Source organism: Rhea pennata, chromosome 1 (genome assembly GCF_028389875.1).
Source record: "Rhea pennata isolate bPtePen1 chromosome 1, bPtePen1.pri, whole genome shotgun sequence".
NCBI classification, from domain to species: Eukaryota; Metazoa; Chordata; class Aves; order Rheiformes; family Rheidae; genus Rhea; species Rhea pennata.
The window spans coordinates 54,915,292-54,940,163 of NC_084663.1; the positions used below are offsets into that span (position 1 = coordinate 54,915,292).

The window sequence follows — 24,872 nt, forward strand, 5'->3', positions numbered from 1 at the left end:
CAAGACAGATAGTCTTTAGTGTTGAGACTAACACTTCACTGTGCTCTAACAGCCAATAACAAACAATTGCCATCATCCTCTCTGACAGCAGTGAAAGGAAAGAGGGGAACAAAACAGTGAGCAAAATCTATGCAGGGCCCATTGCCAAGAGGGTGATGTTGTACATAATTACAAAGCAGGCACATTTGGCAGGAAGGGGGTATAATTCCCTGGGATAGTGGGCCTGCTAACCTCCAACTGTGAAAACAAAGCTTGAGTCACCAGCACCCTCCCTGCAGTGTAGTTGAAAACCCTTAATTCTGAACTGTTATTCCTGGTGCATAGCTCTAATTAAAGGGACCCAAGAATTCTTTAGGTTCACATAGTAACTGAGGTCCATCTGCTCAGACAGTAAGCTTACTGAATGCTAGCTATATAGCAGTGGTGCTCAGACATACAATCCTTTTGACAGCGTGGAAACAAACAGTTTTCAGAAAACCTTCCAACTGCTTTTTCTGGGGAAGGAGGGAGGGGAGTAGGAGTGAAGCAGTCTGACCCTCAACAGCCATAGAGGCTTCTACAGAGGCTGTTTCAGGGTAGTGTGTGCATGTGGAAAAAAACCGCTTTGGGCACCTTCAGGAAGCTGTTGTGCTCAGCTCCCGCTTCACAGGATCGGAGCTACTAGGAGGTTAGCAAAGTGGTAACTGCTTTGCTGATGTGCTACTCTAAATGAACTGATTGATACCAAAATGACAGTGAGAGAGATACCAATCCTTCTGTTACAGCGAAATGGTGAGCTGTGTTGAGCAAGTTTACTGCATAAGTCTAGAAGAGCATAGAAGTTTCTTGCAAGTTTTGCCTCTGCTGCAGCTGTGTGCAGTGTTCTCAATAGGAATGTAGTTGTGAAAGAGGTTTTGAGTGCTGCCTACAGTAGTCAGTGATAGGGGAAACAGTGTAAGGCACCTGCTTCTGCTTTTAGACCACTGACAGGTCCATAAGGGTATTTTTGCCATTTTTTTTATAGCAATGACTTAACAGAATAAAAGTTGAGGGTAGGTACCTTCATATCTCCATGGAGAAGTTTTTTCCCATCTTCCCAGTGACAGTGAAGCAGGGGCTGAAGAGCAGGATTATGAATACAAGAATACTTGAGGCAGAAGAGATGGTCACAGTCTTTATTTTCATTTTAAGTCTTTAGCCATCAATAAAGTGAATGGGCAGAAAACAACCAACTGAGTAGACAAACCCACCTTAGCTGGTCATTTCCAAATATAAATAACTGTGGGACAGCTGAAATTGAGCCAAAATAGAAAAAGGGAGCAGGGGAATTTAAAAGACAAAAGTAAGCCTAGCTGCACTCCCTTTTCATAATGTCAGTGAAGAGGAAGTACCATAACAAAAAGGAAGCTGTGGTTACATTTGATCAGACATTTATTCCAACAGTAGGCATGGAATTGCACTTTCATGAAAATGCCAAAGCTGAATTGAGTCCAGTGCACTGCAGGCATTGTGTGCACTTAGCTTCATTTCTGCTGCAGCTCCTTCATTCTGTTCAGGGCACTGCCAGCTCGAAACCACTCTATTTGTGATTCGTTGAAGGTGTGGTTCAACATGATTGTTTCTTGGCTCCCATTGGGATGCTTGATGATGCATTTCAGAGGCTAAGGAAAGACAACAGTTTTTATTTTCCCTATATTTTTTCAGGGAGCAACTTAACCAAAGCTTCTCACAGGAAAACCTCTACACTCCTAAAGGACTTGCAAATGGAAAATTCTAGCCCAGCGAGGTCTTCGTGTAGGAGTGTGGTTGCCGTTGGTTCTAGAGAGCACAACTCATGCGTAAGGCAGCAAGTCCAGGAACTCGGCCTATCCTGCAGGGCCTTCTCACAACAGCTTAGAATAAAGCAATGTGAGACTGCCCTCGCCCTAGGCCCGCTGGACCACTGGTGCAAAGTGTCCAGCTCTGTGTGGCAGGCAGCACTGCCCATCAGTGGCAGTGCTGCTTCAGGCCCCTAGCCCAGCACTCGCCTCTATGCCTTCCCCTCTACAGCCAGTGGCACATCTCTGCCCCCCAGAAGGCATGCAGACAGGTACCTTTCCAGGTGCAAAGTCTGCCAGCCCCACAATGCTTAGCTTGTCCACAGGATGAATCTTGTTGTAGTCTGCTGGATCGGCAAAAGTGAGAGGCAGCAGACCTTGCTTCTTCAGATTGGTTTCTGCAGAGAATAAACCACGAAGCTTGTGTTAAGCCCCCTTGTAACACGCTACAGGGGATCAAGATTATCTTCTGGGTGTTCAGTGCTTCTCAGAGTGTACTCCAACAATAATTACTGTTTGTGTAGCGCAAAATTAGCATCTCCACCACTTGTGGCATATCTAGGTGATTACGTAACAGGATTCTTGACGAGGTACCATGTGACCTATCTCAGCAGACACAATTGCTTCTCATGCCCCACAAGCTCAACGCCTATAGGAATCATCTCTTCCGCTCAGGCCGAATACTTCCTGTTTATACATATCACAGGAAAGTGCGACTCACTCACCATGGATCCTGGCAAAGCTCTTGGTGATGATGACCCTGCCTCCCAAGTGACGTGGCTCCAACGCTGCATGCTCTCTGCTTGATCCTTCACCGTAGTTTTCATCCCCAACAACTGCCCATTTGACACCCATTTTCTGTGACGAAGGAACAGATTTAGACTTGTGCAGTCCAGTCACTCAAGTTAGGAATTAACAACAAATATATGCCCACACATTTAATTTCAGTGCTACACTAATGACATTGCTGAGGAAATTTCTCCCAGAAGGCAGTCTTTGGTTCTGATGAAGGGCAGAAATAAAGGAATTACATGCTTCAGAGCAGCTAGGCATTGCCATCCTCGGCTAACAAGGGCTGAAGAGGACTGCCTGTGGGATTTAGAGAAAAGCCTTGCAGCCACCTTTCCCTCTGTGGTCCTGCGGCAGGGCAGCACTCATGCAAGCAGTGATCCCTGCTCTATTTCTGGAATTGATACTGAGCGCTGTAACTTCTGTCTACTGGAAGACAAAAATCTTGGACCACTGTCAAGCTATGCAGAAAGCGAAAGGACACTTCCTGAGGTTCCAAGCCAAGTTTTAAACAATGAATGGGACCAGATTAGATTTTTCTTAAACATCAGATTAGTCAGGTGAGAAACTCCAGCAGGTAAGACTGCCACAGCTTGATGACACTAATATGTAGTAAGGCATGCAGCACCAAGAGGAATTTTCCCCCTTTGGTCTGGGATTTCTGGTCCCCTCTGGGTCACAAGACCTTCCTCCCTCTTCCCCTCAGCAGGTAGGATGGGAATCTGCTACAGGACCTGCCATCAGAATTAAGAAAAAGCCTCAATACTAAATGAATTCACAGCTGCTATTAATTGAGAACAGTAGAGTAATATGCTCTGCCTTCACGCAGACTGCACAAAATGTAAACACCCTTATGGAAGGATGTGTGAGGAGAAAGTCTCACCTTGTAGTAACGGGCTGTGTCTGGGACCGGCCCAAACTCCTGGGTTAACGCGTTCCTCACAGAGTTGGCTTTGCCATTTTCAACATTGATGGCGCCAATTAGCAGGTTATTGGAGATGTTGTCCAGATGGCCACGGAATTTGAGCCAGGGCCCGGCTGCGGAGATATGGTCAGTGGTGCATTTCCCTTTTACCTAAAGGATAGTAGAAGAGATAAGTGTCTCAGGAAGAACCAGCACTTGATCTTCCTCAGCACCTCTATTCTTGAAGGATTTTTCTATCCCCTTTTAAAAGCAGTGACCCAAGACCATTGTATATGTTACAGAATCAAGGCAGCTCTAAGGCAGAATGCACCAGTTGTTCCATATATGTTTGGGAAGGAAGAACATCCCTGCTCTGAAGGGAAGGGCTACAACAAAGCTTAGCTGTAACACCTCCTGCTATGTCCTTACCTCCCTTCGCAGCAGGTTCTTCAAGTACAAAAAGCTATTAAGTTCTTCCTGTTACAGCTCAGCCATCCTTTTGGGGGAGTTCAGCAAGATGCCAGAAACTTCTGATTCCCAGAAGTTTCCGATCCACACAAAAAGCTTCTTAGTCTATAGGAACAGAACTCCCACCCAAAGGTAATAGCCTTCAACTGGCTGCCTCAAAGCATTTGCAAAGAACTATGCACATCAAAACACTCAGGAATACACGCACAGATCAGTATGGGAGGGTGGCCCCTAGGAATACCAGCAGCTCTGCCAGTGAGAATCAAAAATGCTCCTGAAGGATACCATCCCTATGGGTCTGCATTTCAGCACCCATCACTGTATTAACTGAAGTTTTCGTTCTGTTAACTCACCAGGGACAGTGAAGGGAAACCCATGTCTCCATTAAGAGATTGAAATGTAATGTTTAACTATTGTGAAGGAACTCTTCCTTCTGTAAAATGGAAGACAAATATGGATGGGTAAGAAGTTCCTAAAGACCTCATTTTAGATAAAATGCATCTCAACCGTCAAGTGTTAGAGACACTAATTAATGAACCTTTCTATTGTAGGTCATAACTGGGACAAATTCTGCAGACTGTATAGTATGTGTGGGATCATATTGTATGGTATAGGATCATATTACATGGTATAACAAAGTTCATTTTTCATGATACTAGCTAAGCACTAGTCCAAAGCAAAAATGTCTCTTGATTATAAATAAGAAAAAGTATCAGAAGGAAACAGCACGTGAGAAGAAGATCCTCACCTCACTTTCCATAACAATGCGGGGCGGGAGGGACTAGGGGAAAAAAATCATAGCCAGTTCAAGGCATAGCCAAAGCTTCTAGCAACTGATGTGCAAATCCCTGTTCACACAGTCTGATCGTAGCTGGTGTTTGCCCCCGCTTTGCTCCTGACCTTGATGAGGATCAGCATGTCTTCCAGATCCTTGCCATCCCACTTATCGAAGGGCTCAAGAAGCTGGAGGCGCTGGCTGGTGGGGCTCACATCTACGTGCTGCCCGCTGCCATCCTTCGGAGGGTACTGATAGGTGTCCTGGCCTGGGTCAAACTCCTTTCAAGAAAAGAAGTAGTAGTCATCAGCCTCAGCTCTCTCCAACAGCACATGTTGAGAACAAGCCAATGCAGGCAGCTGGACCAATTCTAGCTTTAACATTAAGGAGGAGGTCAGTGCACAAAAATTCCTATAACATATACACCACTTCCAGTGACAGGCCTGCCCTCCCTCCATCCCCAGCCAGCAGTTACCAGCTTCGGCAGCTCATCTGCATCAGGTGCTTCTAGTTTAAACTTCTTCCCATCTGCTCCTGTGAGGTAATCCGTCTCAGGATTAAATTTTAGAGTGCCAGCAATAGACAGGGCTGTGACAATCTGATGAAAGAAAAAAATTACATATTTAAAGGCATATTTTATTTCATCCCATCCCTGGATTTAAAAGTCCTACACCTACAGTTTCAAAGCCAGCAGTCAGAGAGCTCCCAAAGCCACACACCAAGTGCCAGACTGTATAGCTTGTCCTGCAGTCTCAAGCAGGGCAGTCTGAATTTAACAGTGCAGTCAGACTATGAGTAAGAAGCAGCAGAATCCACTAAGGTGCTTCTTTAGCTGATCTCAGTCCTTAAAACTGAATTCTGGACTGCCCAAGAACTGGACTGTAGTAAGAACTTCAGGCAGAGGAATAGACACCTCTTCCTTGAAGTGTTCGGTTAACCACATTTTCCTCTTCTGCAGTCCCAGAGCTAAGATGACTTTTTCTGGCAAGAGTTTGACTTAGTAGAGCTCTACTCAAGCGCCATGTTGGCCAAGGGAATACACCTCTCACAAGCCACACCTGATCAAACCCAGGTATTTCGATATGCGCTGCCTCCAATAACGCACACGTACTCCTGTCAGCTTTATAGATGGCAACCACAAGCAGTCAGGCAGGGCAGGCTAGGCTATGCAGCGCTTTGTGCTGCTGTGATTAAACAGTTGCATTTACCTCAGTTATCTCAACACACCAAGCAGTTCAGTGGGCTTGCTGACCTTTCTCCTCACCCCCCAACACTTACACTGGGCCCCTTCTGAAGGCAGTGCACTAGCTCAGAGGACACGTCGAAATATTCCATAGTGCCCCTCTGACTACGTCTCTTACCTCCGGTGAGGTCACGAATGCATGCGTCTCTGGGTTAGCATCATTGCGGCCTGTGAAATTCCGGTTGTAGGATGTAACTATTGTGTTTTTCTCTCCTTTCTTGATGTCCTTCCTATGAAAAAAGAAACATCAAACACAAAGGGAGCATTGCTTCTAGATGTTCTGCTGCTAGAATTCGCAGAGCTGATTTAGGTAGCGATCTGTATCTTTTGGAAACACAGAGGAGCATACAAACAGGTTCTCCTCCCTTGAGTACAGACTTTAGGATGCAAAACCAAGCCAGACACTGATTCCTGGAGCAGTTTCCATAGCTCATATTCTGCACAGCTGAACTATTTAAACAATAGTCAACCAAATAGATGCCTTTGGACACACAGTTAGAAATGGTGAACCCAAGTAAGAATGTGTCTCCCATCATTTTTATCACTGGCATTTTCCTCCCTGCCTCAAATGATTGAATCCAGATCAAATTGCTCTTCCCACTCTAAAAGGCCCATACAAGCTCCAGTCTATCCTCTCAGACAAAAGTCATCTCTCTCCCCACTTCTGCCGACTATCAGAAGTCTACAGATGTAGCCACACCTGAGCATATTCCCTTCCACAGTTCTGTTCATTTGAATTTGTCTTTCATTTCTCCTCTTCCAGTGCATGTCAGACACATGGCCAATTGCTATTTAGTCATGTATTTTTAATTCCCAGTGTGTGGTATTTACAATCATATCTGGCTACAGAGAGTGCTTTACGAGCTAAAAGATATAAAGACAGAGAAAGGTCCATTGTTTCGCTTTACCTGTCCCACTGGCCAATGCATGGCCCACAAGCGTTGGCAAGAACGAGCCCTCCGATATCTCGCAGGATTTGTGCCTGGAGCAGAGAAGATCATTGTTATTAGTAGAAAGTCTGGAAGAAGTTTCTGGGGTTGCTCTTTCATGGAAAGAGGACATTTCTTCTGGCAGAAAGCATCAAGGCACATCAGCCTGAAAACATTCCTTTTCTTGCTTCACTTGCAAATTTTGAGTCACTTATAAATAAGGGGACTTAATCCCAGTAATGCTGTACAGTAACACCAGGGAAGAGCCTTTGAAGACTTGCCATGATATTTCTGTTCTCTACCTATTTTAAAATGAGCAATCCAGCTACTCACAGATACTTAACTGAAGGGCAACAGTTGCTCTGATTAATTTTCTGCAGATTTCCTGTCAGTGTAAGGAGCGATTCAGTGAGAGTTCAGGTAAGCATATGGCATTTCATTTAGCAAAGGATTCAATTAGGAGGGCAGCTGCTGTAAAAAGTGTAACTATGGACAGATAAGCAAAAGGCTGACTTGCTGGAGGAGGCATTAAGCATTGGCTGGAAATACCTGCATGTACAGACTCGAATAGTTGGTCCCCAAGCTATGATAGCAGCAGTCCCAGTGGGCTGTGACATTTAGTAAATGATAGAACTAATCAAAACATCATTATTCCCCGCTCCCCACAGAAAAGGGGAAACAATATCTGATTATTCCTCTGTGGAAACATTACGAAACTTTAATCAAGCATGAGCCTTACATGGGAGCTATTTCCTACAAACTTAGGGTTTGTTTGCATCCTAAACAGTTCTTGAGGGAGAAAACTGGATTGTAGATAGGCATTAGCATGTATCCAGCCTTGGCCAAGACACAAGAGGTGTCCATTACTAGGCACACTGTTATCTCCTCAGGGCTCCAGTTCCCAATAACTATCTCAGCTCTGTCCAGTTCCAATCCCATTATTACTAGCCCAGGTAGTAAAGACACCAGGTCAAAACACTGTCAAGGTGACTGCAGGACCATGAGGCATAATAACACAAGGCTGATTACTACATCAGTTCCCACTCCTCTAGCGATTAGTAAGAAGATGGAGCTTAAATAATTCTAGTAGTTACCTTCAGACTCTCAAGTACCATCCGGAAAAGAGTTTAATATTTACTAGTGGGAAGTGTAAAGAGCAATTGTACTCACATAACCATCTCTTTCAATGGTGGCACGGATCTGCTCTGAGCCTGGGGTAATTGTGAACTTAGATTTGCACTTCAATCCATGTGCAAGTGCTTGCTTTGCCACTGCTGCAGAGCGTCCCATGTCCTCATAGCTGGAGTTAGTGCAGCTACCAATTAAGCCTGTGGTGTTTGACAAGAGATGAGGTGGTTATTACAGACCCAGTTATAGGATGCTGCTCCCTGATCCATTTCTCAGTGTGCACGTGTGTTGGGGGCGGGGGGGAGGGGGAGGGCGGGAAGGAGACAAGGCAACCACCATTCCTGATGACAAGGAGGTCTGGAATATTTTCGGACAGTTTCAGGTAATATCATTGCCAAGCCTTCCAACAAGATACTGCAGTCACAAACAATTCCTTGCAAAAACTTTGGAGGTCGTAGAGTCAGAACACACTACCTGAACATTAGTCTGGTTACTGTTGTATGAGATCAGAGTTTCCTCTACCTGCACTTCAGTTAGACACAGTTAGTGCAGAGGGGCATCCTTCCAGAAGGACAGAAAAGGCTTCAAACCAAGATTGCAAGAAATGGAGGAATGATGAAAACAAGAGATAGGTGCCCAAGTAGCTAACCAGCCTCATCATTCTAACTGAATTTTACATTCTCAGCCCTCTCAGCCTACGCCTCTCTTTGCTAACCAAAGAGCCCTTAGGTAATCTTTTTCCTTCAAAAGCATTTACCCGTTCAGTTAGCTCACCTCAGTTATCTTTTTGGCTAGACCCCACTATACTGTTTAGTTTTGGTCTAAGCATTCTGTAGTCCTTGAATAAGGCCTCCTTTGTTACAGTATGAAGAACAACATGAGGACACATTGTGCTCTTCTGACTCTGGTGCTAACCAGGGAAGAATAAATTCCCTTATTTGCTGCCTTTCTTGTTATTTGTAACACTAATGAATAAAATGTTTCCCAGCTAAAAAGTGGCCTTTACAGCATCTGCATTCTTTTCATGTCAGCAGTGAGCAAATTTAGAGAAGCCAGGCAACAGGTTACCATCCCAGGACTGAAGGTACAAGTATTCAAGTTTGCTCTTTAGGACAGTAAATATTGCTTTATTATCTCCTCAGAGCTCTACAGCCAACGGTCAACAGCCAAGGACTGACAGTCATGCTTCTAACAGATCTTTGTTAAAAGCTCATTAAAAAGCACAGGTACAGCCAGAGGTGCTCTTCATCAGATAACATTCCCATTAACCCCATCATTTAAAATAGTTTATAAGGAGGAAAAAGAACTGGCAGCCCTTTGAGATTAAAATCCTTCCAACTGTCCCAGATCTCATCCTACACACCTGGCCTAGAAGAAAACACTCTTCCCAGGAAGCTCACGTGACTATGAAGAGACCACACTATGGAAAAGTCAACGGACATAGAGTACGTAGTACTTAAAAGGGTTGTAGCCCAGGCTATGTGACCAACTGCTTATCTTAAGAGAGCAACATTTATTCCACAAGGATGAACATAGAGGAAAGGGCAAATACTACCCACCAACTCTGATATCAACTGGCCAGCCCTCCTTCTCTGCCACAGCGCCAATATCCGATACAGGGTGTGCCAGGTCTGGTGTGAAAGGTCCATTGATATGTGGCTTCAGCTTCAAGAAACAATGACACAGTCAGAAATTAGAGCGGCCAAGAAACCAAACAAACAAACGCAGCAGCAGATTGACTCCTTTAATAGTTCTATCTGGCAGCTGCTTAAATAACATTCTCCTACATGAACACCTGAGCAGCATCTGTCACTGGAGCAGACCTGAGAACATGTAGCAGACAAACTCCCAGCCTGGCCCTCACTCACATAAAGCAGAATCCAAGAGGGTGAGCGGGAAGCAAGCCTTACCTCACTGAGGTTTATTTCTATCACCTGGTCGTACTGACAACCGGAATCTGGTACCAAGTGTTGCTGGAATTCATCTGCCAGGGCAGCTATCTCTGGAATAAGAAAGAAGGAAGACCTGAAAAGTGCAGCAAACATAAGGCAAAAGAAGGTAGGGTCCACTAGCTAATTCCCCAGGCACCTCATCACGCAAGGTCAGAAGCTGCATCAGACACCTCTGTGTCTGGTAAGAGTACATCTCTCAAAGTATACCCACACTTGAACCTGCACTGCAACCCAGACCACAGAAGTTGAATAGAGAATTAAGCTGTTCTGTTCCCCACAGGGCAAGCAGTAGTCTCCGCAATGGTATTTCCCCACTTGATACTACCATTATGGAAAACAGAGAGCAACCAATCTTGCCATATTTCCCCTAAACCTTCTTACCAGATCGCCCAGTCTTGTCCAAGTATTTCTTCATCCGTACGTTGTAGGGGAAGATCGATGTGGTAGCTCCAATTTCAGCCCCCATGTTACAGATTGTTGCCATTCCTACAGAAAGGGTGGGAGGAGAGACCAAAGGGTCAATGAGGAAGTCCAGATACATCCAATTCTTCAAAAGTCAGTTCATGGAAAACAGAGCAAGGCCAGGAGAGATCAAGAGCATTAGGCACAAAAACCCAGATCCACAGCAAACAGGGCACGCACACTGACTACAGAATGGCTGCCTCAGTACCTGACATTTCTGACCTATACAGTGCCTGTGACCATCCCTGATGTTTCTGATCCGTACAGTGCCTGTGATCAGACTTTTCAACAAGGAAGGAGTTCAGAGTTTCAGTGGTTTTTGAAGATACTGGAAGAGGTGGCAGGGAACACAGCTGTCTGCAGTGAGCACCAAGCATACATCCTGCAGTGTGCAGCATCCTTGTTACCTGCATTGAAGCGTCCTGCCTCTCCCTAGCATCTTATTTATCTTTACTGGAAGAGACAGAATGCATTCATCTTTCTGGGTGAGGAAGGCAATGCATTGGGTCAAAAGCTTTAAGTGACTGAACACAGTAAAACACTATTTACTTCCAGCACTGGGATCAGCCACCTCTTTCAAGGATACAGCAATAAGGGAGCTAGAAGGATACAGCAAGGAAACCGTATCATTTAAGGGAGCTAGAAGGATACAGCAAGGAAACCGTATCATTTAAGGGAGCTAGAAGCAGACACCACAGGCCAACTCTCTCCGATCTGGGAGAACAAAAATCCTACGTTATCACACTGCTCTCTATAACCAAGTATTCAAAGTTGTGGCCAAGCCAGGCTAACCAACACAGAGCAGAAGCCCAGCTTGAAGGCTGCACTTCAAGCCAAAGAAAGGGGTGTTTCTCATAATTTGGTCCTAATTAGCATCATTGCAGACATCTGCAATTTCTGATGGTTTTTCTTCCCACAATTAACTAGTGTAAGATGAAGTTATGAACTGCTACATTCTGGTCTCCCCTTTGCCCTGCTTTTTCTTCAGCAGTGGTCACACATGTTCACCCTTTAACCTGTTTTTCTCCTCTCTCTATGACTTGTTTTAGACTGTAAAGGATGATACTTTCATTCTGATCATTGACATCACTATCCTCTACGTGCATGCCTGAATACCTCCATCCTTACTCTTATCCTGATGGATCATCTTATAGGACTCTTCGTAATAAACCATGCAGTGCTCCTAAAGTCACGGAAAGATTTAATGGAGAGTGCCCAGTTTTCTTCTAGGAAAGAGTGCTGTCTTGCTGCATCACTCTCAGCTCTGCAGTCCTGCAGAGAACTAGACTCCCAGTTTCCAGTATACCAACCACTCAGTCAGGCTAAGGGGGAACATTTAACAATTCTTGCCTGATTCCTCTCCCAGTCTCCACAGATGACTCAACACCCACCTCCACCAATTACTTACTCCAGGTAAGATTCCTATTGCCTTACCAGTGCAAGAGATTGAATCCACCCCAGGCCCATGGTATTCAATGATGGCACCTGTTCCACCCTTCACCGTAAGGATGCCGGCCACTTTCAGGATCACATCTTTAGGAGAACTCCAGCCTGAAAGCTTGCCAGTCAGTTTTACACCAATAACCTGAGGAACATTAACAAAAGAAAAAGTATACCAAAACCATTTTCTCCAGCAGTTAAAACAATGTGCAGCTGTATGGGTCCCCTTCTTCCTCAGAATCTGGATGGTCACAATGCCAAGAGAAAGGAAATCCTGAAGAATCAGAGCATATGTACAAGGCCTGAAATCTCTGACAGAGCCAATGAAAGGGAAATCACTCCTCATCTACCACTCTCGGTCCCTGCACAAACATGGTGAGTAGTAGAGACTCAGAGCTGCCAATGAATCGTAGGTTAGCTGCTTGAGCCACTGTGTGATTACAAACAAAACTAATAACATAAAGTGCCTTATATATGCACAGTGCCTGGAAATCAATGTTTCTTCATGTCTTGTATCTTGCCTTTCACATATGGATTAATATTAATTTTACTCCTACCTTTGGACATTTGAGCTCCCAAGGGATTCCTGCCATGACATCTACTGCATCAGCTCCACCCACTCCAATGCAGATTCCTCCCAAACCACCTCCATTGGGAGTGTGCGAATCTGTGCCGATCAACATAACCCCAGGGTAGGAGTAGTTCTCCAGAATGATCTGCAAATAAAAATGGATTGTTTGCTTGCTTGTTTGTTGGGGAAGGAGGGGAAAGACAGCAGAAAAGATGACAAAAACAAGAATTTAGATCAGTTTCTATTTACAGAGGTCAGTAGCAAGAAAGTAATTTAATTTGTATTGGAACATAAGCTCACTTCTATTTCATTCAAACTTGTTTTAGATGATGTAGTGACAGAACCAGCTACCAAGCTTTAACCCAAGATGCTTGTTCATCACAGGATAGTAAAAATACTTTAAAAAAACTTTAAAAAAATCTCCCTTTATTTCACTGGAAGGCCCATTCCCTTCCAGTTTAGGCTTTTGCTAACATGCCACCCTTGCTAGGGCTCAAGAGAATGTCTTATTCTCTAAACCTCTGATCAACTGCTGAGCAAGCTTGCCTGTCCAATGCTAGCAAGGCCTTCTGTAGACCTTTAGACTCCCACAGCAAATCACTAACAGGCCCCTCCAATCCATCCCACCAACCAAAACCTAATCACATAGAAGAATCCCCTTGTAAATACACTAAAAGCCTGTCCTCCCCTTATTGCTGCTACTGAATCCATGCAAGACTCTTTGAATATTAGCAAAACCACAAAACAGTCCTCTTCTGATGAGTTACAAGTTTTCTATGGGAGCAACACAGTAGAGAATTCAAGCTATTGAACTCTTTACTATATATGTGCCATACAAACATTAAGGATAACCTTTTCGGGAAGCACAGAACTCACAGTACATGTGTTACAGAATACCTTAGAGAGAATTCAAGTAGCCTTTTATTGAGGAAACTAAGATTTTGCCACTAACATTTCAAGCTTTTTTTTGTTATAGCTCATATCAATATATACATGCAAAAAAAGGTCGCTTTCAAGCCGTCACTTTGCCAGAGCTGGATTCTGAAACTATATAACATGGCCAATCTTCTCCAGTCAGAGAAAATCAGTCACAAGAAGGCATGGAGCTATGTTGCCATGTGACAAGTGTTACGAGTAGTTTCAGAACAGAAATGCACCTGAGCTGTTTCAACAACCTTCTGGAGAGTTCACCTGCTGTATTTTCGTTCTTATTCGCATCAGAAGTCAAAGTAACATTAGATACTCATTTAGTATCTAAGAAAAGATGGTAGAGAGCTCTTGACTACATTTGGCCCCAAGTTTCCTGCTGACAAGATGTTTAAGTCATCCATTCTCCTTTCCACTCCTTTGCTTTTTGCTATATTTTAATTTTTCCTGCCTATAATTCAGAGGAACAATGAAAAAAGTCTACCAAACATTCCAAATGTCTACCACAAAGCAAATCAACTAAGCATAAGTTAAGGAAATCCTGCCAGAGGTGTTGGTTTTAAAAAGCAAAAGGGATAGGTTATCTTAAGACAGTCACATTCTCATGAGGTGCAAGTAAAGGGAATCTCGGACTTGAAAAACATTTTGCCTTTTATTTGGTTCGGATACCAACTAGCTACATGTTGCCATTCTCAGATACTAAAGTAGCCTCACTCTATTTGGTGTTCTCACCCACAGTCCTATTTTTTATGGAGCCAAACTCATACGAAATAACTTTCAAAAAGTGTTTCCCCAAAGTTTATTTCCTCAACACAAGAATCAATCCACATTAACCCCTATGCAGCCAGTTTCATGGAATCACCTTACTGTCCAAATCACACAAAGCCAAGCCAGCCCACAAGCAGTTAAGACATAGCAAAGTTCTATGATTCACGTGGCATGGTGGTGGCACTAACTAATCATGCATCAGGCTACAGTTTGACCAAAATAACCTTTAAGAAAAACCACTGTTGTCACATAGCTGAGAGAGAGAGAGAGGAACAAACCTCACTCAACTCAAAGAAAGTAAATACTTCCCCTAAATAGGTGAAATTCTGAGGGTTTGCATGCCGTCTTTGTCCCAAGCTAAAGAGCTATTTGGTGTTCAAATATTACAAGTGCACACACTTTACCTGGTGAATGATTCCTGACCCAGGTTTCCAGAATCCCACTCCATACTTGGCACCAGCCGTTGCCAGAAAGTTGTACACCTCCTGGTTTATGTCCTATTCACACAGGAAAAGGCACAGCATTAGTAACACATTTTCTTCTTTCATTAATCAAAAGCTCATTCAAACACATTCTCTTGCTCCCAAGGAGTCCAATTTGTTCTACAGTTTTGTAGCAGCTAGAGGGAGATGCACATCACTGTTTTAAAACCATACAGGATCCAGACTTAAGAATATAGCATTTAAGAATGCTCTGCCCATTTCTTGTATTCTTTCTTTTTTCAATCTGTTTTCCTTTCTTTTTCTGACCCCTCCTTCCCTCATTATCAGCTGTTCCTTTTGCTTTACATGTGCTTTACAGACATTTCAAAGCTCTTAGATAAAGATTTCTGCTTTACTTTTACAAATGAAGAAATGGAACTGGAAGTGACCTGTTTGCTGCCAGAGGAGTCTGTGGTAGAATGAGGAATGGCACCCAAATCACACAATGCTGCCTTTCGTGGTGCACTACCACCATTACTGGTGAAGGTCACACCATTAAAATTATTTGTAAGAATAACTGCAGTTGCCAAGGAAGTATGACCTGGTATTTCTTGGCAGAGGAGTGGCAGAGTAGATAAGATAAGCACTAGGAGGAGACATTTTCTTAAAGACTATGTTCTCATGCAGCTACACTTCAGAATAAAGAAGAAAGGGGAAACTGGAGATAATAAAAGAATTGTCTCAGCACACATTTGCTGAAGTTTCCCAGGAGGCAACAGCAGCTCTTTAAGCCTCGTTTTCCACTGGGAGTCAGGTCACTTCACTCTGTTTGTGCATCTCTCTCCTCATAAAGTATGCTGGTGTGCCAGGAGTGGATCCAAGCCACCCATGCCTGCCAGCATTCATTGTGTGCCAACTGGCAGCAGCAGAAGCAGAGCCCAGTCAGAAGGAGGCAGGACCTTTAATTGCTGTGCTCAGAGTGGACGGCAAAGGAGGGCCTCTGCTCAGGGCTGCAGCAGAATACAATTGCACTATAGAGAATAAACGCAGGAGCCGGCATAGGGAGGAAGACAAGAAGTAAGGGGAAGAAAAGGAACACTTATTTAGGAAGGTCCCAAACTCTTTGTTTCCTGCACAACTTGGGCCTGCGATAAACAACAGAGCAAGAACTCCTCGAATTCAATCCAGTGGCATAAGCTGCTTTTCACTGGCCTGAAAGGGCAAAGCCAGAGGCCACTATTTCAGCATCAGGAGTTTCTGGGAATACATATGGATTCAAAGCTTAAGATGCAGCTGAGCCCCCACACACTGCTTAGAACAGATTTGTCTCCTTCGAGACCAAGGTGCAAGGCACAATTGCTCCCAGCCTTGACAGTGGTTGCCTTATCTGAAGAACTGTATTGGGATTTAAGTAACATTATCCAATGCATTCTCCTACAACCTCTGTGTTAGGAAAGAGAAAGGCTTCAACAGACCTCACTCTATTTTCTACTAAAAGTTCTTACTGTTGAAATCTCATAAAGGAAAGCTGTCCTTCAAGTTGTCGAAATCCCTTCAAGTACTGTCTTGTTCTCTCCAAAACTCATTAAAAATAACCTATCCCTTGGACATAAGTCTTGATATAGTTCAGAAAGCTGTGTCCACTAAGAGTAACAAGGCTTCCCTCACCTCCCTCCATGCTGACAGGATGTTCTTCCCTAGTAGATTTATTGTGGTATGTGGGAGAAAAGTGAATGTGTCTATAAATGACAGAAACCCCTAAGGAGGAATATGCACGTTAAACAGTAAAGGGGAAATTTAAAAAAGAAAGAAAAGCAGTGAACTAGAAACTGGTCAAACAGCACATTGGAATTCCAAAATAAAACCTAACATCCTCCACGCCTGTATGCATATTTACACCCACACTCACTAACTCTGAAAACTGCATGTGTTTCAGCTAATGTTCTTCAGCTAATCATTTGCAAGAGCTTGGTACACTAAAGTAGTTATTTGCTCGCCTTTCACAGGGTGCACTGCTGTGATGCAGACACATGTTCAGGGAGTTTTTCCATATTGTCACACTGTGGCCTAAAGAGCATAACTCTCTAGAGTAGCATGGCTTCCTTTTCTGCTCTTTGAATTGTTTTTCCTCTTCCCTCAGGTGAAACATCCTCTCATTCCCGAGTACACACAACCTGGGCTTCCATCATTAGCAGATTAGGACCAGCTCTTCCTGCAGCCATGGGCTTTTAAGCCACAGGATGGATGAATCTCAGCTGAAAAACTCCCAGAGACCTGCTTACTCTTTTTTTCTACTGCATTTGACTTATCTACAAAGCGGACCATCACAGGCAATCTGGTAGAAATTCTGATTTATGGCTGCCCTCTGGAAAACACACCACCTCTTCTCTAGGCTGGCTAAAGGCTTCCAAACAAACGAAATTTAAGTCTTTGCAATAGCAACCTTGGCTCTTCGAAGATCCTTTTCACCACCTAACTGGGCTTCAATGAGGTGATCACAGTGGATGGTGGAAGGCACAGCCACTTTTGGCAGCCCGCTGCTGATGAACTGTAGCATTGCCATCTGAGCAGTGGCATCCTGCATGGCCACACGGTCTGGCCGTAAGCGCAAATACGTCTTGCCTCGCTCAATCTCCTGTTTTTCCGGGTCATCCAGGTGTCCATATACAATCTTCTCAGACAAGGTCAGGGGACGGTCAAGCCTGGGGAAAATAATGTTATTATCTATCTTGTGTATTTCAACCTTTGCCCTTTAAAGCATGTAACAAAACAAAGATGCTCCCCACTTCTCTATACCATTCAGACTGCCAAGGCACCTTAACACACAGAAACCTGTACACTCCTCTTACAGCACTGAAATATCAACTGGCAGCTCGCTAAAACAGTGCAGGGACTCATTCCAGACAGTTCAAAAGGATATGGATCGATGTCATGTTATCATCTTCCTATATAGCAAAAGCAGTTTCCACTGTGCTCATTTCTTGAGATCTTAACTCAGGAAAGCAGAAGTGGAGGTAAGACAGAGGTCATCCCATTCACAAATACGACATCCCACAACCAGGACAACTAAGGACAAGCAAGGACAACTAAGCAGTTTCCTGCTGACAGACCTTGCATCCTGCAGGCTCCTGACTAGTACTCTCAGTTGAGGAGCCTATTTGACAGCAGTGAGATCTTCTGGGAAGTAACCGAGTAGATACAATGATCTGAAATGAGAGCTACCTTATTTAACAAAGGACGAAAGGCCAAAGAACGTATCTTTCAAACCACTGCCAAGGTAAGTGGAGCAGGAATGACAACTAAACAGACACACAAGCCTTTATCAGCAGATTAAGGTCACTATGAATTCCTGGCCCTCCTTTCTGTGCCTACTGCCTACAGTGGAGCACAGGAGAACATTCACTGTGGTAACAAAGTGCAAAGGAGCATTAACCTATAATGATCACTACCCCCACCCCACTTCCCCAACAAGGATTAGGGGTCCAGTACAGAGACTCCTGAAACAGGGCAATAAACAAGGAGGACAGAGCCCTTTCTAGCACCCCCTCTGCATGTCACAGTGCTTCCGCAACCTTCCACCCTCCCCACAGTGCCCCACTGCTACATGGAGACACTATCTACTGATGTTTCACTACATTTGCATCTGCCATTCCTCAAAGCTGCTCTCCCGAGCAGACAGTCCCCACGCCAGGCTCCATGATACATTATTTTTTTCTCTTCTTCCTGCACTGTAGAGCTAAATTCTGCACAACTGGCTCCTCCCAACTACAGTCTTACCTCTTTCGAACAATGTCGATGTTCTTGTCCAACTTCTCATAATTTATGTATTCATTAGGCTCAAAGTGGCTCATGGCCACCTTGGCCCGCTGGCACAGGACAGGAGCAACATGATAGCGCCTCACCCCACTGTTCAAGGCATGCTGAAAAGAGGAGACTATTAGAAGAGAGAAGACTAAAATAGACTTTGCAGAGTAAATTCTATAACAAATACCAATAAAACATTGGTTTTTCACTTGCTCTTCCTGGGACTTTAAAAGCTGAAAATAGAAAATTTGCAAAGGTTTTTAAAGACACTTAGTGAATATTTGATCACACAATACTGCAAACTGTGTTAAACAGTGAGACATCAGGTTACCCAGAACCGGTACTATTTACCAAATTATTTTACATTTCTATTTGTAACACAGATGCTTTAGGTTTTCAGTAAAAATTTTGCTTTCAGACAATAGTCAAATACTCAACACCAGCTGAATAAATACACCAGCTTGCTATATTCCTGGCATATTACAGCTATGGGGAAGAAGAACCTATGCAGTTTCCAAAGCAATATAATTATAGGTTTGTGTTCACTCACTGGTAGTGAGTTTATGTTGAAGGTGAGACAGAAAACACAGTATGAGGCTGAGCAGATGCCCTTCTGCTTCCCCATCACATACCAAATTCCCTATGCAGGGTCCTTGCACTGTTTTAAGCTTACTGTATTTCTAGAGTGACTTTCACATATGTGCATGGTTTACATCGTAACAAAGAGCAGGAGAGAGGCAAGTTGTGGAACAAACACATTATCTTCACCAAGCTAGATGTGTAGATCCATGTGCTGCTTCTCTTCACTCTCACAAAGGCATCCTCACCTTGCCCCTATTGTTTAGGGCCAGAACAGCCTTGCACTTGCCCCACCAGTGAGATAACAGGATGAACGAAATATACTGCTGGTCAGGAAATCCAATGAAAAAAAGCCCAGATTTCCCTTGGCAGTCTCCATAGCGAAACTGTTCACCAGACCATGGGAGAAGGGCAGATTACGGCAAAGCAGCTCTGCAGAACCTGACCTAGAATGAACAGGTCAGTTCCTAGAGTGAAAAGACTCTCACGTAGCTTTGAAAAATAAGTCAAAGGACAGCCTCCATAAAAACTTCCAAGAATTTGGAATATGTATTTCTTAAATTCTTTGAAAGTCTCAGTCATCAATGCTAGAAGTCTAGAAAAAGACTGAAGACATGAACTCAGAGTTCCTCCTCTTCCAGAATTACATTTTAACCTTAATTCTTTTCTTTTTCCCTATTCCTCCTCTACATTGGCATTACAAGGTTTTGTTAAGTACAAGTTAATAAATATAGCAGTGTTTTACTAAATATCCCTTTTGTATCCTGGAGGATTGTGCCCATGACTGTTTTATTCCCATCAGCAAATATTCTTTGTGCAGAACTGAATCACAGTACTAACCACTGTTTTCATGCCATCAACAGTGCTAATCAAATTGTTAGATCTGCTCAATCATTTTTCATTTTCTGCTGTGAATATTTCCTCCCCAGTTTTCTTGTTACCAGCATTTAAAAATATTGCCTAAAATAATCATAATCAATGAGATATAGTCACCAATTTATTTCTGATTTTTTTTACTGTCCTTTTGATAACATTTAATAGCATCCGCACAATACAAAGAAAACAAAGGAAATCTAGAAGAGATCATAATAGCAAGCACATTTGCAGTAACAGATGTACAGGTTTCTGTGGAAGCAATACAGATTTACAGTATTTTAACAGTTGCACAACGTTTTTATTTAAAAAATCTGAAGTAAGGGAAAATGATGGTATAGGAAAGATCACTGCTCCTCCAAAGGTGCAAATGAAGGCCAGTCACTAAATTTCATGGTGCTGTACCTAAGTTTAGGTTTCAGAACACATCAAACTGGATTCTCACTGTTTAGTGTGTATAAGCTGCTCTTCATCTAGCTAGGTAACTTCTGGAGGTAGAGAGGAGGTGATTTAAAGCTACCATCTATCTACCCAGTACAATTAGTGCTGTGGACCATGTTGTCTTTAATTCTCAAGATAGCCAACATCTTGGGAAAGCCTCCAAGTGCTGGAATGCTTGGAAAAACAACGAGGAATTTCAGCAAAGTTCATAGAAAAATAAACTTTTCTCAATCCCAGACCAGGAAAGGTATTTTGTTTTAATGAAGTATACCTTCTTTCTCCCACAAACTAGCCCTATAACACAACTAATTATTGGAGTTTCTCCACATCAGCCAGTAAACTGAAGGCTATATTTCACTATAACTCAGTGTATAGAAGAAGAACAGTTCTGCAAATTAAAATAATCATAGAGTCTTCACAGCACCCTAGTCTATCCTGGGATGAGAGCTGACTGTGACCAAAATATGAAGTGGGGCTCTCCAAAGTTCTTAAGGAGAGGTCCAAAATTTTTTTTCAGATAAAATTCAGGTTAAATCTTTTCAGTTTGAACATGTAAGTTGACATACCTTCTTGCTTCAGGAAATGGTTGGACAGAATTTGGTATTAATTAGAATAACAGTACGAATATTTAAATGGTGACCACAGAAGCAGCAATGCCAGGTAGCTGACTCCTGCATGAGCCCTGCCACAACTTCATGCTACCAGAAGTGGGAGTGGGAGAGGGAAACAAACATGTTTGGGGTGAATAATTCCATCTGGGTATGCAGACGGGCCACAGAAAGCTGGACACTGGAATGTCTGTTTCCATGAAGGCCAGCAAGACTGGGGAAAAATAATCATCTAGGCCAGTCACTTCTAGAAGTCAAGAGAAAGACTTTTCTCCTCACAAGACTTTCAAAGGTTCCTTTAAGATTGGCATCTTCATGTTACTGAATCTAAATCTATATCTCTGTTCTTCTGGGATTATCTGACTCAATATACGTGTTCTTTCATTGGAGCCCAACAGGCCTACGGATACATCTCGAACAACAAGAGATAGCATGCATTCAGGGAAAGAGAACAAAAAGATACTTTAACTGGACAGGTATACCTACGTGTCTCATTCTAATCAGCAGTGCAGAGAAGCTGAATCTATCCAGATCCTTACTTAAGCAGCCACTGACAGATCTACCCTCCATAAACTTTTTATAAGCCATTCAGTATCTTGAAACAAGAAGTTCTATGATTTATTATTGTATGAAACAATGGGCTCACCTGTTTACTTTAGATTCACTGCCTAATTTCATGGGATATTCTTTACTATTTATGTTTTTACTGTCCTCCACCACATCATATCAACTTCAGCTGACACTGTCTGTTTGGAAAGTCTAATCTCTCCTCATAAAAAAATCTACAATATATTGCAGACTACCCTTGTCTGATTTTCTTTGCTTGTGCTATTTCTACTGTATCCTCAGAAATTAGGGGGTAGAACTACAAGATTAAGGGAAACTCACACGACTCTAGCAGTTTCCAGCTTCATTTCCTCTTATCCCTTCCTACTACAGGGCTTGCTAGTGAGTAGTGAAATGTACTTTGAGATCATACAATAGCCGAGGGAAGCAGAAAGTCAGTAGTCTACATGTTTTCCTTTTTATTCAGGGACTCCTAAGAGACCCCCCAGCAAACAAAGAAAAGCCAACCAATCGCCAAGATTAGTGATTAAATAAATACAAAGCACCAACAAGATATCAGTCTGGAACAGCTCTGAAAGTGTCTCTGCACAAACCATTAAGAGCTTTGGACTGACAGCCCAGCAGTCAGTTGCCAAGTGATCTCCTCTCATCTGGTATCTAATTTGTTATTTTAGTACCAGCGCATCTTTCTTCAGATCTCAATAAAATACATCACGTTAAGTATTAGACAGCTCCTTAACCCATCAGTATTCCGGTAGGGGAAAAGCTTCCTTGTAACAGACGAAAAGGCCAGCCTATTAAACAAATCATTATTTTTGAAATCTCCTTAAGGAAGTCAACTCATATCTTTATAGATTTTAAAACATCATCTGAAAAAATAGCTATCTTGCATTTAGCTCACTACAGTGAACATTCCAGATGTAAGTCAAGTCTCTATTTTAGAAACTCACATTTTGACACAGTGCACCACCTATGGTAGCTAAGTCCAGTAAGCAAAAGCTTGTGTTCAAAGGAGTAGCAACCGTGCTGCATATGCTCCCATCCAAGAAATCAGTCCTAAATTCCAGCTGAAACAAAATATCACCTTTCCTCATCCTCCTTGATTTATGAATGTTTTCAACATTCACCATGATTCAGCCTAAAAAAAGCAGTATGGTATAATCAAAATGTAAATGCAGTGTAGTTTTCCAGACCCACCTCCAAAGAGTAACTAAAAATAGTATTCTGAAGATCTGTTTAATTCTAGCCAACATTGCTTTTTGCCAGCACATACAAATCTCACTATATGCAGTTTCAGTACTTACAAGAGCTTCAGTAAAACCCTACTTTTTTAGAATTTTTCAATACTGTCCTTTCAGTCACTTGTCAGCAAATGTGGCTCAAGAAGTAGGATGATACTAAAAGCATCTTTCAAGATAGGTGTGAAACTAAGATCTTGACCCTTTGAGGCTATTAGAAGAATCATCATACCTTAAATAGGATAATTAGCCTGAACCAGACTAATTCCAATTTATTTCTCTCAGAGGTAAGCTTCCTATACCGTTCCAATTCTAAAACTCTTTGAGGGCAGGAGATGAGTAGACCTGGTATTAATAATGTGTGCCATGCTCAATGCTGGCACTACTGCAGTGATTGGTAAGATGATTCACATATTCATTAACTCTCTAGGCTGCTACACACAAGTAAAAAAAAAACTCATTTGCTTCCTAAAGAGATCAGCTAGAAGCATATTTTGTCACCTGAACAGATTATTTACTTAGTCTTTTTTGGGGGGAGAGGAAAGGGGGGTGTAGCTTTAGCCTGACAATAGACTATAGCCTCCCAGAAAACCAAAGTCCATATAGTCACCATGCTGGCACAGCCTTTGTTTTACACTATATAATATTCATTTTAGCAAATGACTGCTTGTATTCACGTGATGACAAATTGCAAAATAAGAACCAGTGCATTACCCTAATAAAAATTTTGCCCTCATTTTATGAATAGTCAATTAGAAGCACTAAATCAATCAATTATTTGTTCAAAGCAAAAACTAAAAACCCTCAAGCAATTAACATTGAATGTACTGACATAATCAAAAAAGTACTGTTCTGTAACTTTTACTTAAAAAATAAAAGTAATATTTTTCTAAAATACCTACCTCTAAAGTAATGAAGCAACATAAAATAAGAATTAAGCTTCACAAAGGTTTTTCACAATACTAGAAACAAAGTTCTTACTTCAGCTCTCTAAGAAAAAGGGACACGTTTGTCAAGGTCACAAGTGGCAAGGCGAGAAGTTAAAGTGCCCGACTTCATCAGACACTTCAATTAAGGGAGCACAGCTTTCCTCATCTCTATTAACAGACATAAAAAAGAAAAATGCATCCTGATATTTGCCTTCGTGGCTTTAAAGGAGCATGAAATCTTTAACATTGAGTATACATCAAATACAATAAAGTCCTGAGTAAGAGAATCTCTGTAGTGAGCTCATGTTACCAGCAGATAAGATTTTTAGAGGTCATTATGGACAAGCCAATGAGAATTCCTTCCAACTCTGATTCAATATATATTTTTTTAAAAAAAGGCAGCTTGTCTGGCTGACCAGGCTGGCTTTTTTCACGGTCTCAACAGATCCTTTTCCATTCAAGGGCCTCTGTTAATGTTAGAACTGACAACTCTGAAACAAAGTTGCCAAGAGACCGAAAGCATTTGCACTCACAGGGACACGAACCAGCTTGCACTGTTGCTTTATGCCAATAAGGAGAAGAAAAAAAGAAAAGACAGAACAGGGAGATGAAAGCACGCTCCTGGGAAAGGGTTTTTTATTTCCCCTTGCTCTAGGGCCTCGCATTACGGGACGACGGTCTCAGCCCCCTGCAGCGCCCGCCGCCGCCTCCCGGAGGGCGTCAGGGCGTTGACAGCGCCCCCGGGGCGGCGGCGGGCGGAGGAGGGGGCGGCCCGCGGCCGGGCCAGGCCGCGTCCTCGGCGCCGGGCGCGCTGCCCCGTTCACCTTGCGCTCACCTTGAGCCGCGGCTGCGGCCCCCGGCGGGTGGCGCCGCGGTCCCGGGGCCCGAGAGGAGGCCGCGCCGCCGCCGCCGCCCGCCCCGCTCCGCTGTCGCCATGGAAACGGAGCTCCGGGCCGCGCCGGGGACACGCTGACCTACACGCGGAGGCGGCGCCGCCCCGGCTTGGCCCGGCCCCGCGCCAGCCGCCACCGCCCGGCGGACGGGCGGGTAACGGCTCGCAGGTAACGGCCCGCGCCCGAGCGCCTCGCGCCCGCCTCCCGCGCCTCGCGCCGCGCCCCGCGCGCTCACCCGCAGCCGAGCCGCCAGGACGCAGTACGGCGCCATTTTGTTCACTGACAAAGATGAAGTCGCGCCCCGATTACGTCAGCCGCCCCTTTTAAGCCCTCCGGCGCGCGGGCGGGGCTCGCGGCCACCCCGCC

At 43.5% G+C, this 24,872-nt stretch overlaps 1 protein-coding gene across 1 annotated transcript; it reads right to left on the minus strand.

The window, feature by feature from the left end:
- Positions 1–1,139: 1,139 nt before the first annotated feature.
- ACO2 (aconitase 2) lies at positions 1,140–24,824 on the minus strand. The gene is made up of 18 exons (XM_062587223.1): positions 24,742–24,824; positions 18,352–18,494; positions 17,018–17,276; positions 14,557–14,649; positions 12,444–12,602; positions 11,881–12,031; positions 10,366–10,470; positions 9,943–10,034; positions 9,592–9,697; positions 8,075–8,232; positions 6,884–6,957; positions 6,094–6,205; positions 5,208–5,330; positions 4,858–5,013; positions 3,469–3,660; positions 2,522–2,654; positions 2,073–2,194; positions 1,140–1,640 (listed from the first exon to the last, which is right to left on the minus strand). Exons 1-18 carry the CDS (start codon positions 24,775–24,777, stop codon positions 1,503–1,505), a joined length of 2,352 nt encoding a protein of 783 aa, XP_062443207.1. The 5' UTR covers positions 24,778–24,824; the 3' UTR covers positions 1,140–1,502.
- Between the last annotated feature and the right edge of the window lie 48 nt (positions 24,825–24,872).